Genomic DNA, 14,558 nt, shown 5'->3' on the forward strand with positions numbered 1-14,558 from the left:
ATTCATCTGCATGGCTGTCAATTATTTATAATAGATAGAATAGCTGGTAATAGCTATGTTTGTCCTTTCCACTCTGATATTGACGGCTAATTAGATCCTTTGCGATATAATATATAGATGCGTCCCCCTCAGCCTGTTAACACTTTTGTTTGGGCCGGTCCATCTAATAAATGGGCCGGGCCTTGATGGTCTATCTGAAAAACAGTAGGCCCACATCCGAAAATGAGAAGACTATTAGCTAGGCGTATTAGGTAGAGCAAGCAATTATTCTCATCAAGTATATCCTCCGAGGATATACGGGAATGATCCTGCTATATTCTTTTTCTACAATAATAGGAGGTCATCGATGGCAACATATACCAGTACCTCTCACAGTGCTAGAGTCTACGTCTCTCTGCTAAGCTCGCTAGCTATGCAAGTGATTGAGCTTTTCTTCTCTCTGTATTGTACGTTATGATTTGCAGCAGTGGATATGTTTGTTTATGGTCATCTAGTTATTCGATATTCCATCTGCTTCAAGTACCTACTGTTCATTTGGTACGTTAGTCGTTATGATTAGATGACCATCAACAAACACATTCATGAATTGTCATATATATGATATGCATGCAATAGCTTTCTCTCCGGTTTGCTTCAATAGATTTCTACTCATCCCGGTTCATCAATTATCCTTACCGGCCTTCATCCATCCACCGCAGTGATTTTTATTTTTTTCAAGTTTTTGGTACTGTATCCGGAAGATCCATTGTATTCTGTCAAATGTACATCGTAGGTTTCAATTCCCATACATTTCTTCTCCAACAGATCTTTAATTTGTGTAATGGTGTAGTATGTAAGTTGCCCTTTTGTTTCTTTGGATAATTTCCATCTATGACAGTGGTCATGGATAGATTATTTGGTTGGTTTATTAATTAAAGAATTAGTGGTGTTGTATGGATCATACTTTTATGTCTCTGGGGAACTTACTGCTCAGTGAACACTTTACTAACTCACATTAAACTATTTATTGACTCTTAGTAAACCTTCTAATCTCTAAACCTCAAACACGTTACTGATCTCCAATACCTTAATTTGTGTAAATGGTGTAGTATGTAAGTTGCCCTCTTTGTTGGCTTAATGGCTTAGTCAATTTTCATCGTGGTCGTAGATCGATACTTGGTTGTTAATTAATTAATGCCGATGCTGATTGCTGCAGTACGTAATGACTTGTGGTATATATCTTAAAATGTTATTAGCCAAAGACAACGGATCAATTACCACCGTTCACATCTATATGTTTGATTAAGATTGGCATGCTAACAACAAATTCTACGTACACCTAGAACACCAGTAGTTTGAACGTATCGTGAAGTTGGTATCCACTACTTCCCAACCGACCGAATAAATTACTTCCCAACCGACCTAATTATTCGGTCAAATATATCGACATACAATACCGATCTATCAGTCATGTTCAAAACAAAATACATATGTGATACTGGTTCTCTCTCTCAATCATATATACAAGAACCATAACTAATTAATTCATTAATAGTTGCAGGGAGAGCACTAATTAACCAACAATTTGTTTTGAGAAGTATCTTCTTCATAATTTCACTACCAAGAAGAGGATTACAGATTGATGGAGTTGAAAAGTACTAGCACTGCAAGCAACACATTAATTGTGCATGACTTATAGGAATAATTTCAAGCTAGACGGCACCAGAAATGCAGGATGAGAACAACGATGATCTATGGCTCCTAAACCGGACAAGTTGCTTTGCCCGTTGACGATCATTGACCTTTGTCATCTGCTGATTGTTATTATTGTAGTAATTACTGCCCTGATCTAGCTCCTCTGCGATTCCAAATGAGTTGCCTCGATCACCAACTACAGAAACAGATTTGTGGCGTCGGTGGTGAAGGCGATGATCAGTTGTAGCATTGATCTGCTGGATATTAACAGCAGGTGGTGTGATATACAGGTAATTGCTTTGAGTAGCGCTTCCATGCACAGCTGCTGCTGCAGTAGTACTAGTATATTGTTGATGATCTGGAGCAACGTCGTCGTCGACGAAGAAGTAAGGGGTTTGAACTGAGAGACTCCTCCTGTGTTTCTGCCCCCTTATGTTCCTCTTAATCGCCTTGCACACCAATGGGATCAGACCCTCCATAGCTTAAGCTTATATATCTATCAGATTCGAGAGTCGATCAGCTAACAATTAAGCTGCTCAAGTCTCTTCTGTACGTACGTACGTGATCGATGAATATGAATCGCTCAGCTCGATCAAACCAACAAGCAATTAGCACCTGCTAACGAATTTGAGGGCAGTGAGCAAGAAGGCCGATGATATCGTATATATATATAATATATTCATTCAAATCTCAGTTAAGGCGTTGGACTACGGATTTGGTCATTTCTGATGGTTTAAATATTGGCATGCTTGCTTGTATTATATTAAGTACATTCTTGTAACAAGGGGCGGCATGGAAATGGTCAGTCGAATACGCATTTAGCTAGTTATTGACTTTTAACAGGCTAATCAAAATCGAATGCCCCACTATTGGCCAAGTTCCAACTAGAAGTCTAGAAGATACGAATTCTATACATTAATCCATGTCATTTTATTACTTAAGACTAATATTAATGGGCTTCTTGGGCGCGACTTTCTTTCTTAGATGCATATCGAGGTAGGTAGTGTAACCACTGCAATTGACCTAGTGGTTCTAACCTAGTTGGGTGTGCTCCCCAACTTAGGTTCGAACCTCGAAGCTGTCAAAGTGACCAGGTACTGTGCTGCAATGCACAGTTGGAGCATTTCACATGCGCTGAATGGGGTTTATCTTAGGCCTAGGAAGTCTTTGGGTTCCCCTTGACAAAGTCAAAAAAAAAAAAAAAAAAAAGGTAGGTAGTGTGATACAGCAATAGATGGTGTTGCGTTTATTCACCATACAACAAGCAACCCAGAAAATAAAAACGGATAAAATGCATCGTCATCGTTATCATCCTAATTAGTTTATGTATTTAGCCGAAATTAAGAAGAATATCTGTTTTTTTTTGTTGACCTGGTCAAGCACTCAAGCTTAGCTTAGGGTTGTACACCATTTGCCAATGGCATGCTAATATCTAATATCAATATATCATATTATATGGTCAACGAGTGTATCAAACATTCTAAACATCTATCTATCCACATACTCGCCTCAAAGTTATTCCTTTTCAACGTCTTGACACAGAGAAAAAGTTAGATGCAGCAACCGTGTCATGTCAACTAATCGATCGAAACCCTTCATTTTACATTGTAATATCAACAAATATTCTGTCACGAAGTGAAATGCTAAAATTTCTCAACAAATTTTCTGCTTGCATCTGATTGGTAAATCAAGCATATCATGTGACAACATCGCCTCATTCAAAAGTTTATTTTAATACTGATTGTTGTGTGGACTCATATTTAGCTAAGATCATCTTTATTATCAAATGCATCACAATTAATTTGTTTTAGATAAGTTCAAGCAGCAAGGTGGAATGAAAATTATGCCACTAAAAAGAAAACAATGGTATATATACATAGTGAACGCATATCTAGGGGGCAAGGCAAAGAGTTAAAAGAAAATATGTGCTCTGTTAACTTAGGCCTCGTTTGGTTCGCAGAAAGTAAGCATCAGGAAAGGAAAGTTGTTCATTTCCTGTGTTTGGGATGCAAAGGGAAAGGAAATACTTTCCTGAAGCAAAGGAAAATAGGGGGGAAAATGGTTCCTTCCATACTCCAAAGGAATCACTTTCCCCCCTTCTTTCATTGCATTTATTACTCACAACATATTATTTTATTCCATTAATTACATACTTTTTAACAACTTTCCGGATAACTTTCCTTACATTACCAAACATCGGAATGGAAAGTTATTCGGAAAGTTCATTTCCCTTCCCATGGGAAAGACAAAGGAACTACTTTCCTTTCCGCGAACCAAACGAGGCCTTATGGTAACAATGTGATCTATTGAGTTGAGAGGAAAATGAGATACCGTGTAAAGATAACACATAGGCACAATGACTCAAACTACAATGTTTAAAAATCATTAGTTGTGTTTGTAATAAAAGTTTATTGTTTATTCTACTTCAAAGATGTCATCACCTAACATATTAAATTGTTTTATAAGCATCTTCAACAAATATACAGATTTTTCTCTAGATTAGAGAGAAAACAAATTACAGCTGTTAGAAATAGCTTTTAGAAGACTTAAAAAACACTTTTGTACCCAAAAATACTTGACAAATGCCTCAAGTTTTTTTTTTTTGGCTAAGAGAAGGAATCACGTCCGCGCTTGAAGCTCTCCCATATTTGAATTGTTCTTTAATAACAAATTGTTGACATATGGATATATAGAAAACTGTATATCAGAGTATGAACACATACCAAAGATTAAGTCAGCAAGGACATCATTAGCTAATGGTTGGTACAATATAATACTATAATGTGCTTTCTTGTTCCCCTAATCCACTTGCAAAATTATATCGAGTTTCGATTGATCATTGAGACAAATCTCTAGGGCTGTCATTGAATTCAATGTGCCGCAGTCGCACGATACCGGGCATTATATAACGTGTAGTATTCACCTCCAAGATTTACTTAAAAAGATATACCAACAAATATATGCTCTTTCCAATTACGAAAAGAGAAGCAAATTGGCCACCTCCCTCACTATCACTACAAAATCATGCGATCTGATCCATATACTCCATCTAATTCTTTACAAACAAAAAATAAGCTCCCTCTCCCACTCCGTCTCTCCCTCCCTAAAAATGTATGGACAGAGGAAACAATAGTTTTAATCCAGGTAGAACAGCGTCACAATTTTGCGGAGATTTTTTGCCTCTTGACATGTTTCCATTAACAATTTACTGTCATGGAACGCAAAGCATATTACTTGCTGTACATGTGAAATGATGTCCATATTGCACAACCTGCATTTTCAAAATGAGAAACCGAATAAGAATCCATAACAGCAAACTTGGGACTAATTAGAGATATGATGTCTGCCTCGGCTCCTAAATTTCTAAGCTAACAATTATTGGAGTTTGACCATCAGCATCTTTATAATCATCCCAAGAACAGAGACTGAAGGGGAAAAAAGAGAGGAGAGAGAGAGTACAACTCATTCCTGCACTTGTGGTCCTCATGTTAAAACTCACAAATGAGAGCCAGCGAGAATAGCAAAACATCATTCGCTAAGGTCAACAGAAGGAAGCAGACTAAGAGAGTGAGAGACAGCTCTATATTGCACGATAATGCATCATCAAAGTATATTTTTCCAGCTTCTAGTAAACCTATTAAAACAATCTGCACTTGAGCAATACAAGTAGATGCTTAAGATAATATGTGGAGTTACTTGTTGGTCAAACCTTGAAACTTAACAGTCTTGACAGAGTCTGGGTCAAAAATTAGCTGACCTACAGGCTTAAGCTTAATCGTGGTAAATAGCGCAGTGGTGAACTGGTGACTTACAAGCTTAAACTTCAAGAGGCTCTTTTAGCTTCTGTCTAGACACAAGGATACATATTAAAGGCCAACATGCTTCCACAAACGCACTAAGTGCCTAGGCCCAAGTCTATTAGGTAATGCAAAAGCAACTATGGCATTTCACCTCAAGACAGGAGATGATAAATATTAACTGTTTTCCATAAATTGATTTCTTATAACACTTTCTGAAGTTTCAGCATGCAACAAAATATGGATGTTTAGCTATATAACACTGGAAACAAAGGGAAACTGAAATATTAAAAAATAAATAGAGATATAAAAGTGGAGCTACTATACCTGCTGGCTTCTAGCAGCGGTAGATGATCATTGTGAGGCTTCTCTATCACATTCTTGACCTGCAAATTTCAGAATATTATCGACTAGCATATCAGTATTAAATTCTGTTCTTATACGCAGCTAATAAAATTCTTCAATGACCCAGAGGTCAAGATCCTAGTACACAAGACCCTACTATAGAGGTCAAAGAAGTTGTTCGAGACAAATAGCATCGAAAACCAACCAGGAAAAAGAAGAATGATACTGAAAACCATGATGCAAAAAGCTATTGATAACTGCAGTTCTATAAAAACTACAAGATAAGTAATATTAAAGACGAAAAGCTCTTCAGAAATGTTATTTTCAAGAAAATTCTTACTTTTGACAATAATTCCTGGCTCTCTGGAGGTTGCTTTTTCAAGCTTTGAGGCAAGATTACAGTAAGCAGTTCTGGTTTCTCTGCTCTTAAAGCACCCCTGATAACAGCTGCATTAGTACCAGATGCCCCTGATGTATAAATGTGGTTTTTCTGCAAAAAGTTCACAAACAAACAAGGGCACTAGTCATTTAGATTCAGCATTTAACTGATGAAGGCCAGTATTACTGAACATTTGATATTCTCAGTCAGTACTCAGTGCTCATAATACCAGGATGTAAAATAACACAAATTTACAGCTCTTACAGTGATAACCATCGCATAGCTAAGTATCTCAATAAGTTCTTGATGCATGAATCCCATATTCCGGGTCCCAAAAAAGCCAATTGATCTGGGCCCTTGTTGCTGAATGGCTAATAACTCCTGCACATTTTGTTACACAAAAGAAACTGTAAATATCAGCAAAAGTAGCAGTAAAGTAAGACTGAGAGTAATTCTAGTTGCTACTAAACTTGAAAATGAAAGACAGAACAAAATGACAAACTACACTTAAACAAAGCATGCTACATCTTCCAAGAGATGTAGATGCTGCCAAATGACCATTACCATGATATGAACTGTGACCGTTGAAACTAGAAAGAAAAATGATTCCAAAAGGATTATTAAAAAGGGTCTTTCTAAATGTGCCCAGCAAAAATCTTTTTACACCCAGCCCTAACAAAATTAACTCAATTATTCCAATATTATCCTTTATTTGAAAAAAAAAAAAAAGTTTGCTGCACAGCCTGCACTTCATCGCTGAATTTCAGAATTTTTCTGTTAAACAAGAAACCAGATGAAGGTTTCTTTATTCAATTTTCAGTTTCTACTCCTATTATTCTATATAAGAGAAGATTTGGTTGGGCATCTTATCTCTGTAATTTATATCTAGCAATGAGTATATCATCAATATTTACATATTCCTCCATGCTTCTTTGGAATGCAGAAGCATCTAGTTCTTGGAAATTAATTCTAGTTCTCATATTGGAAGAGAAAACAGATGGCTCGTATTGGGGGAAAGAGAAGTGGGGATGCAGATGGCTGCCAAGTTCTATGGAGAAGACGATGCACGCTGCAAGTTCTTTTTTTTTTCTTTCTTTCTTTTTTTCCAGTTACTATTAGTTGTTTAATGAAAAGGGAAAATCTGGAAATTAGACAAATGTTTGCTAGGGCTGGGTGTATAAAGATTTTTGCTGGGTACATTTAGAAACACCCTATTAAAAAAATATCTAACAAACCAATTTAGAATGCATAACTACCCCAAATTCCCAAATTTTTGGTTTGTTTGTAAAAAGTCACTACATACTATAGTTCTTATAAAGCTTTGGGTAATCACATACAAGACAACCAACATTGGTCCAAATTATTATAGAAAACCACACAAAAATAATTATCAAAAGATATCTAAGCACCCTCATTTTGACTACATTTGTCCTAAATCATGCCTTTTAGGTCCCAAATTATTTGTTTGCTTACTAAACTTTGGTTGAGCACAAATATGAAAACTGATGATTACCAAATTATTACATTATTGTCCCTAGAACAATAACTGTCTATATTGAACAACTATTACTTACTGTTACTGAGATATAAATAATGATGCATTGCTAATGGTTTAGGCTAAATTATGTTGTATGCTTGACAATGCAGGAAGATTTGTGATTTCAAATGTTAACAATTGAGTGTAAACATGTTGATGAATGGTTAATCTATTTCTCGTTGTTTTAATTGATTTCTGTTTCTCTGTGTTTATACCTGAATATGGATGTGTGATTATGTATACAGTAGAATTAACTCATTCTATGTCTAAACAAGGGGAGATTGTTTAAATATTTAGAAGAAAATATCATGTGAATGCACCCACAGACAAATGCGTGAAAGTCTCTTATAGAGTATGATATTTTGTTAATTAGAAGTCATTAACTAGAGCTATGCAGATTTGTGGTAGAATCGAAACCTTAGCGGTTTCTCCAATTGAATTTTTTTTTAAATCAATCAAATTTTGAATTAGTTAAGATAAGAACTTTGGAATTAAATTCTTCCACAGCAGTTCTTGTGTGAACAATTCCACAATGCATCCTAAGTCTATATGTCATCCATATACTTGTGAGTTACTGTGGTTTAAGTTGGCATCAACAATAAAATTTGACAAGGTTTGGTAAAGGAAGGAATCTTGAATGCCACACTGGCCACCCATGGTCACATAAAAGAAGGAAATAAAAACGGTAAAAGAAAGAGAGAAGGAATGGAATGAAATGAAGCCAAATAGAAGAGTAGCACACCTGTAGATAATCCACATCAGCTGCAGGTCTAAACTCTGAAACCATAACTGCTCCGGATCCTTCAACAACAGATTGAGCTTGAGTTGGGATTTGGGTGCCTATTTCTTCATCGGAACCAAACATGTTCATGCCACTCTTGTCTTCAGTTGATCGATTATCTATATCTTGATCTCTTCTCATTTGTCCGCAAAGCCACTATACCAGTACAGAAAAACAGAGCCCCTGGTAGTAAATCATTAGTGAAAACCAACTGCCCACAAAGAGTGGTGATCATACGAGTTCGAGCTCAACACTAACATGTGTCACTACGTATTGGTTGTTATCGTTAGTCTTACCACTATCAGGGAAAAAAAAAAAAAACAAATTGTGCCTAAAAAAATAGTAAAAGAAGGCTTATGCTCTTGACTATTAGTGAAACATGTAATACCAACTAAACTCTGCAAAGACTTATTGTAGTGAAGAGTTGCATTGGCTACGTGTTTGATCCCAAAAAAGTTTAGGTGCTCACTGTTCAAGGTTTAAACCCTAAAGGTTGTAGAGACTCATAGAGTTTGATTATGTAAGCGTGCAGGAGGAGGGCAGGTGGAAGAAGCATTCTAAAGTTTACAATAACAGAAAACAGGAAATGCTCTTTTAATTTGTTTTGCAATTAGCAAGAAGCCAAAGTAGACTTGTGATCATGCTTGATTCTTACAATAACCAAACAGTGAAAAGCAAATGAAGTGTACAAGCACATTAACAAAAAAGACAGAAACAAGCACATAGAGCAGCAGTTAAACAAACGAGACCCAATTTGTTAAGGACGCTGTCAATTACTATCTGAAGAATAACCGGTAAGGATAACAATTTCAAGGCCTAAAAGTAGTGTCTTTTCCATCACAAGACATATGTAATTCTGGGAATGAAAGCCTAGGGGGGGAGAGAGAGAGAGAGATACCTTGCGGCGTTTGGAGTGAGACGAGGTTGTGTTCCAGGCACATGTTTGGTGAGATGAGAGAGAGGAGGAGGATTTGAGGAACTTGGAGGAGGAGGGTAAGTGTAATGGATGATATTGGGGAGTAATGGTGGGGGTTAGAGGCAAGAGAAGCCTCAAAGGTACTGCTGGGCTGCTCATTCCTTCCTTGCTGGCTTTGAGGCCGCCGCGAGCAAAGATAAAAGCTTTTCTTTTCCTTTCCTTTCCTTGTGTCTGTCTGTCTGTCTGTCTTTCTGAGCCACCCTTTTCCTCTCTCTCTCTCTCTCTCTCTCTCTCTCTCTCTTAGATAATTGCAAAAATCCAATCAGAACAAAATTGAATAACAAGAGAGCAGAAGAACAGATATATCAAAACAACAACTAATTGTGCATGGAATAAGGAATAGGAATTCTCTCTTGTTTCTTTTTGGCTTTTGCTCAATCTCAAATCTCAAATCTCAATCTCAATCTCTTCTTCTTTTTACTATTATTACTGTTATTCTTATTATTATTATTTTATATTTATCTTATTTTTGACCTCCACACAAGACACAACTCTCTCTCTCTCTCTCTCTCTGACTCTCTCTAACTTATTATTGCCAACACTTTATTTTCACCCATATTCTCTCCGACTATTCTATATGGTCACCACGGTACATTATTCTGATCGACTTTAATGCTCTACCAATCCTCACTATGAATATACCATATTTTAGGTCTGAGACTGAGAGCATGAAGGAGTCCAATTCATTCATTAATGTATGCACGAGAAACATGAATGGACTTGAGAAACGCTCTGGCAGTCGGAAAGTAAGTGAGAAATATAAGCTACATTAGGAGTGGAGTTGGAGACTTGGAGATTGGAGATGGGAGTGGTTTAGATTGGATCTGCATATATCAATCAGCTCAGCAATCAGCTGGTACAAACAAACACGGAAACAGGAAAGAGGGACCAGCTCCCACATGGCATTCGAGGTTGGGAGATGACAAAAAACAATACCAAAGAGCCAGCCAGCCACTTGTTTCAACCCTCTCACTCTTTTGTTCTTTTTTTGCAGCATTAGCATCAGATCCAGCAACAAGTTCTAAAGCCTAGATAGATTTTATGTTTTATTCGCATATAAAAGGTACATTACTTTGTATTTCTTTTCTTAAGGGGACCAAAACCATTTCTGTTTTACTATATCATTCAAACTGCAACAGACGGCTTCCATCAGAGGCATCAGTTGGTGATAAATCCAGCTATAATAAGCTAGAGAGCCTTGGCTACACTTTGCCAATCAAAAATGGTGCTGGAAGCCTGGAAAAGACAAAACTGCCATATATATATATATATATATATATATATATATATTCTCGTGATCAAACTTTGGCTACAGACTGGAGACAGACACACGGGCCCTTCCTTCCTTCCTTAAGGAACTTTGTTATATAACAAGCTGTCAAACAACATAATTCTAGCACAAATAAGCACACGACCTTTTGGTGTTGGTCTCATTGTCTCAATTGAACTTCTGTGGAGTTTGTGACTTGAGACAGACCAATGATCAATATATTGAAAGCAGAAGCACACCTTTTGTGATTTAACTGCTTCTTCCCATTTCGGTCTGCCTGTCACCTGCTGACTATCAAAATATCAATTTAACTGATAAATATAAAACAATTGATCCCGTTATACAGCAACCGCATAGTTAGAATAGCAGATGTTGTGTCACATCTATACCGTGTCATATATTAAAGAGAAAAAAGGAACACCAACATCAATTTTACAACAACGAGACTATATGTCCCATCTCTTTTTAACACGGAACATCAAGGCTGATGATCTAATGTCATCTTGCGGTACTTGGAGCATGAATTGAACTTTCATCTTCAATGGAGCTGTCTTTGCTTTGCCACCTTCATCCCCAACCTGAAACAGGATGGACTCTCATTAATATCATGTTATCACCAATTCCTCAATCAAAACAAACAGTTTCCCAACTCATTATTGGTTTCTGTGCGCGCGCGCGCGTATATCCTATGGTTCCTCCAAATTTTCTTGTTAAACAGTGCAGGCTGTTCAGCAACCTCTTTTTGTGCCAAGTGGTAAACTTTTCAAGCCTTCTCCAAGAACAAAATTAAGAAAAGTCACTCTGGCTGTCCTACACTAGTCTACTGTGGTAACCTCAACATTCATGATCCAACCTTTTACAATATTGTAACAGATCCATGTGTTTTTAAATAAAAAAGAGTAGTTGGCCATACAAACACTTACCCAAAGAGATGCCCAGCCGAGACGCACCTCTGAATCATAACCAGCTTTCAGTTTTAGGTCCTTGCCATATGTGTGCTTGTAAACCGTACTCCAGTAGTTGGAATCAAAATTGTACCAATAACTGTGGATGAAGTCATCATAATGTAGTATTAAAACTTTTCCAACAATCAGGACATAGATGAAGTCATCAAAATTGAACCAGTAAACTGTTATGTGCAACTGCATAACAGCTTGATGAATAATCTTTAACAATTAACATGTACATACAACAAACTTCTCAAAATAGCTTCACAGATAGGTGCAGATCATCCATTTCCAACTTCTATTCTCAAATGCTTGAGAGGAACAACTTACAAGAATCACTCATGCTAAAACGATTAATTATTGGAGATAGAATTTGCTTTGCAACATTACAAGGACCACGCATGAAATAACAATATTAGGTAAGTAGCAAAGGACATAGAACATGTTAAGTGGCCAACTCAACCTGAATTGGATTTCATAAGCACAAAATAAAGCACCTCATTTGTTTCACATAACATTCATATCTAGCGTTACATTATCCTCCAAAAAAGAAAAAAGTACTTACATCTGTCACCACTCACCAAGCAAGTGAAATCATGAACCCAACAGACAAAACCAAAACAAATGAATAAAAATTGCACACTTATAGGGAAGAAAGAAAAATGGAAGAGATTACTAACCTCAACTTGTCTGAAGGACCGAAGCGACGCTTAAAAGCAAATGACAATGCATTTGAAGGCAGAGAAATAGATGGGATAAAAGACAACTCCTCATCCTGTAATAAATTCAAAAACTATCAGCAACAATTTTCACAGAGAGGAAACAACATAATAGAAAATACAACTAAGAGAAACAGAATATGTTTGTAGAGAAAGCAGTCTTCTGGACCGCATATCAACGCAACAAATCCAAGCATCTTTTGCAAGTGAAAAAAAAAAAAAGAAAAAAAAAAAAAGAAAGGAGGAGACCAGACCAGAATAATACATAATGCTTACCTTGTATGAGTATCGTAACTTCAACTCCTCATCCACATAGTGAGCAGTGCAGAGCCCGTCCAAAAGTTGGCCTTTAACAATGCCATTGATAGACAACATTTTGTTCGTCTCCTCCTCTTCTTTTTCCTCCAAAGTAACTTCACCAAGGGGGAATTTAAGGGTAGCTCTTGGCTGCAAGCACCAGAAAAATAATTAAGGCAATAAAACTTACTATGATCATTTTGGGCATGCAAGAAGAAGTATTTCATGTTATGTGGTGCAACAATGTATCCTATTCTTTCTGCCCCAGTAAAAATATCGACAAGGGGAATATGAGGGAATCTTTCTGGCAGCTGCAACAGAAAGATAGTGAACTACTTAAAGGTGGCTACTTTCCTATTTGTCACTAGATATACATATACAAATGCATATTGGAACAACCTGTAAGAGTAAGACAGTGCAATCACATCAAAGAACAAATTGACCAATGGAAATTCAAATGATGACTTATCAAAACTCAGCAAGACAAATCATAAATGATGAGGTATGTTTCAGACAGATCAAATGTGCAAAAACAGAAACAACACTGAATCCTCAGAGCAGTAGAACTCAAAGAGACACATCCTCAAGCAATCTTAGCCTCAGAAAAGTGTTTACTGTGTCTAGTTCGAGTTACTTGCTAAGATTTTGATTTTAAACAAACAAACAAACATGTGTAAATGGAATGGCAGGTCGCAGATGAGAGTTGAAAGGTAAAACATGGTATATTTGACTCACCAAACCAGCAGAAGGGAAAGGAGAAGAGAGTTGAACTGCATATCCAGGGTCAGCAAGCTTGGCAACCATAGTCGCCTCTCCTTGTTGTGCCTGAGGACAAACATTAAAGTGTTTGGGTGAGAATAGATGTGAAATGGAAGCAGAGAGAGAGAGAGAGAGAGGAGGGAGGCACCTTGAGATCATGGGAAGCACGGAATTGCAATCTGGGACCAACATCGAGGGAGCTGTTGAGGAGGGTAGACTGATCTTCGAAGTTGTAGTGAATGGAGAGGTACTGAGAGATAAATGACACGTGAGGCGGAGACACCTCGCCCTTGTGGTCGTTGTTGAACGACACCTTCAGCTTGGCCAGGCTATCCAACAGCTTGCAAGACACCTTGTGGAAGAAGACCGACGAGTCGCTGTCGAACTCCGAAGTCACTCGAACCGAAGGCCTTTTAATTTTGGAGGACAAGCAGCTCAGTATGGGATTCGGAGTCGGAGTCGGAGCTGGCGGTGGCGGTGGTGGTGGAGAATCCGCCGGGTAGTTAGGGTTTGGAAGGGTGGGTGGGGGTGGGGGTGGGAGTGGGAGTGCTGACTCTGCCATTTCGCTACCACTACTCTCGCTGGGTGTGGTAAATGTAGATGGGCATCGAGTGATGACTGATTTGTGTTTGTCTTGCTTGCTTATGCAGGCACCAGGCCTCCGACCTTTTTTTTCTCTCCTCTTTTTTCTATTTCTCCTTTCTTTATTCAAGGTCATTTCACAACAACTTTATCTAATATCACACCAAAAAACAAAACAAAAAACTTATCTAATAAAAATTCGAGGGCTAATGGATGCCTATCTAATATCGATTCCTAAAGGTCATTCAAAAATTATTTTTTAAGCAAATAGCTATTCTGATCTGCAAAATACTTTCATTATATATGATTTTATTTGAATAACAGTGAAGTTTGAACTAAATTAAATTTCTTTTTGACTAAATTTCATCTTTCAGTCTTTTACTATTCTTCAACTACATTGTTGGAGATATTTCAAGTGTCGATTATAAACAGATATCCTCGGTGAAATAGAGAGAGTGGCTGTTGGAGTGTGAGGTATAATTGGCTTATGAGTGA

The 14,558-nt window shown here is 37.3% G+C and overlaps 2 protein-coding genes across 3 annotated transcripts; both read right to left on the reverse strand.

The window, feature by feature from the left end:
* Positions 1-4,513: 4,513 nt before the first annotated feature.
* Positions 4,514-9,974, reverse strand: LOC133707994 (uncharacterized). 2 transcript variants are annotated; one of them, XM_062133451.1, is made up of 6 exons: positions 9,412-9,974; positions 8,475-8,669; positions 6,460-6,576; positions 6,157-6,306; positions 5,799-5,857; positions 4,514-4,945 (listed from the first exon to the last, which is right to left on the reverse strand). In XM_062133451.1, the coding sequence occupies exons 1-6, from the start codon at positions 9,586-9,588 to the stop codon at positions 4,810-4,812; spliced, it is 834 nt and encodes a 277-aa protein (XP_061989435.1). In that variant the 5' UTR covers positions 9,589-9,974; the 3' UTR covers positions 4,514-4,809. The 2 variants fall into 2 exon arrangements, with proteins under 2 accessions (XP_061989435.1, XP_061989437.1); XM_062133453.1 differs by having other exon boundaries at positions 8,475-8,696; positions 9,412-9,551.
* Positions 9,975-11,047: 1,073 nt separating this feature from the next.
* Positions 11,048-14,182, reverse strand: LOC133708059 (outer envelope pore protein 37, chloroplastic). The gene is made up of 6 exons (XM_062133511.1): positions 13,630-14,182; positions 13,458-13,547; positions 12,702-12,872; positions 12,387-12,481; positions 11,683-11,803; positions 11,048-11,337 (listed from the first exon to the last, which is right to left on the reverse strand). The coding sequence occupies exons 1-6, from the start codon at positions 14,041-14,043 to the stop codon at positions 11,206-11,208; spliced, it is 1,023 nt and encodes a 340-aa protein (XP_061989495.1). The 5' UTR covers positions 14,044-14,182; the 3' UTR covers positions 11,048-11,205.
* Positions 14,183-14,558: the final 376 nt, after the last annotated feature.

The sequence above is a fragment of the Rosa rugosa genome, chromosome 1 (genome assembly GCF_958449725.1).
Source record: "Rosa rugosa chromosome 1, drRosRugo1.1, whole genome shotgun sequence".
NCBI classification, from domain to species: domain Eukaryota; kingdom Viridiplantae; phylum Streptophyta; class Magnoliopsida; order Rosales; family Rosaceae; genus Rosa; species Rosa rugosa.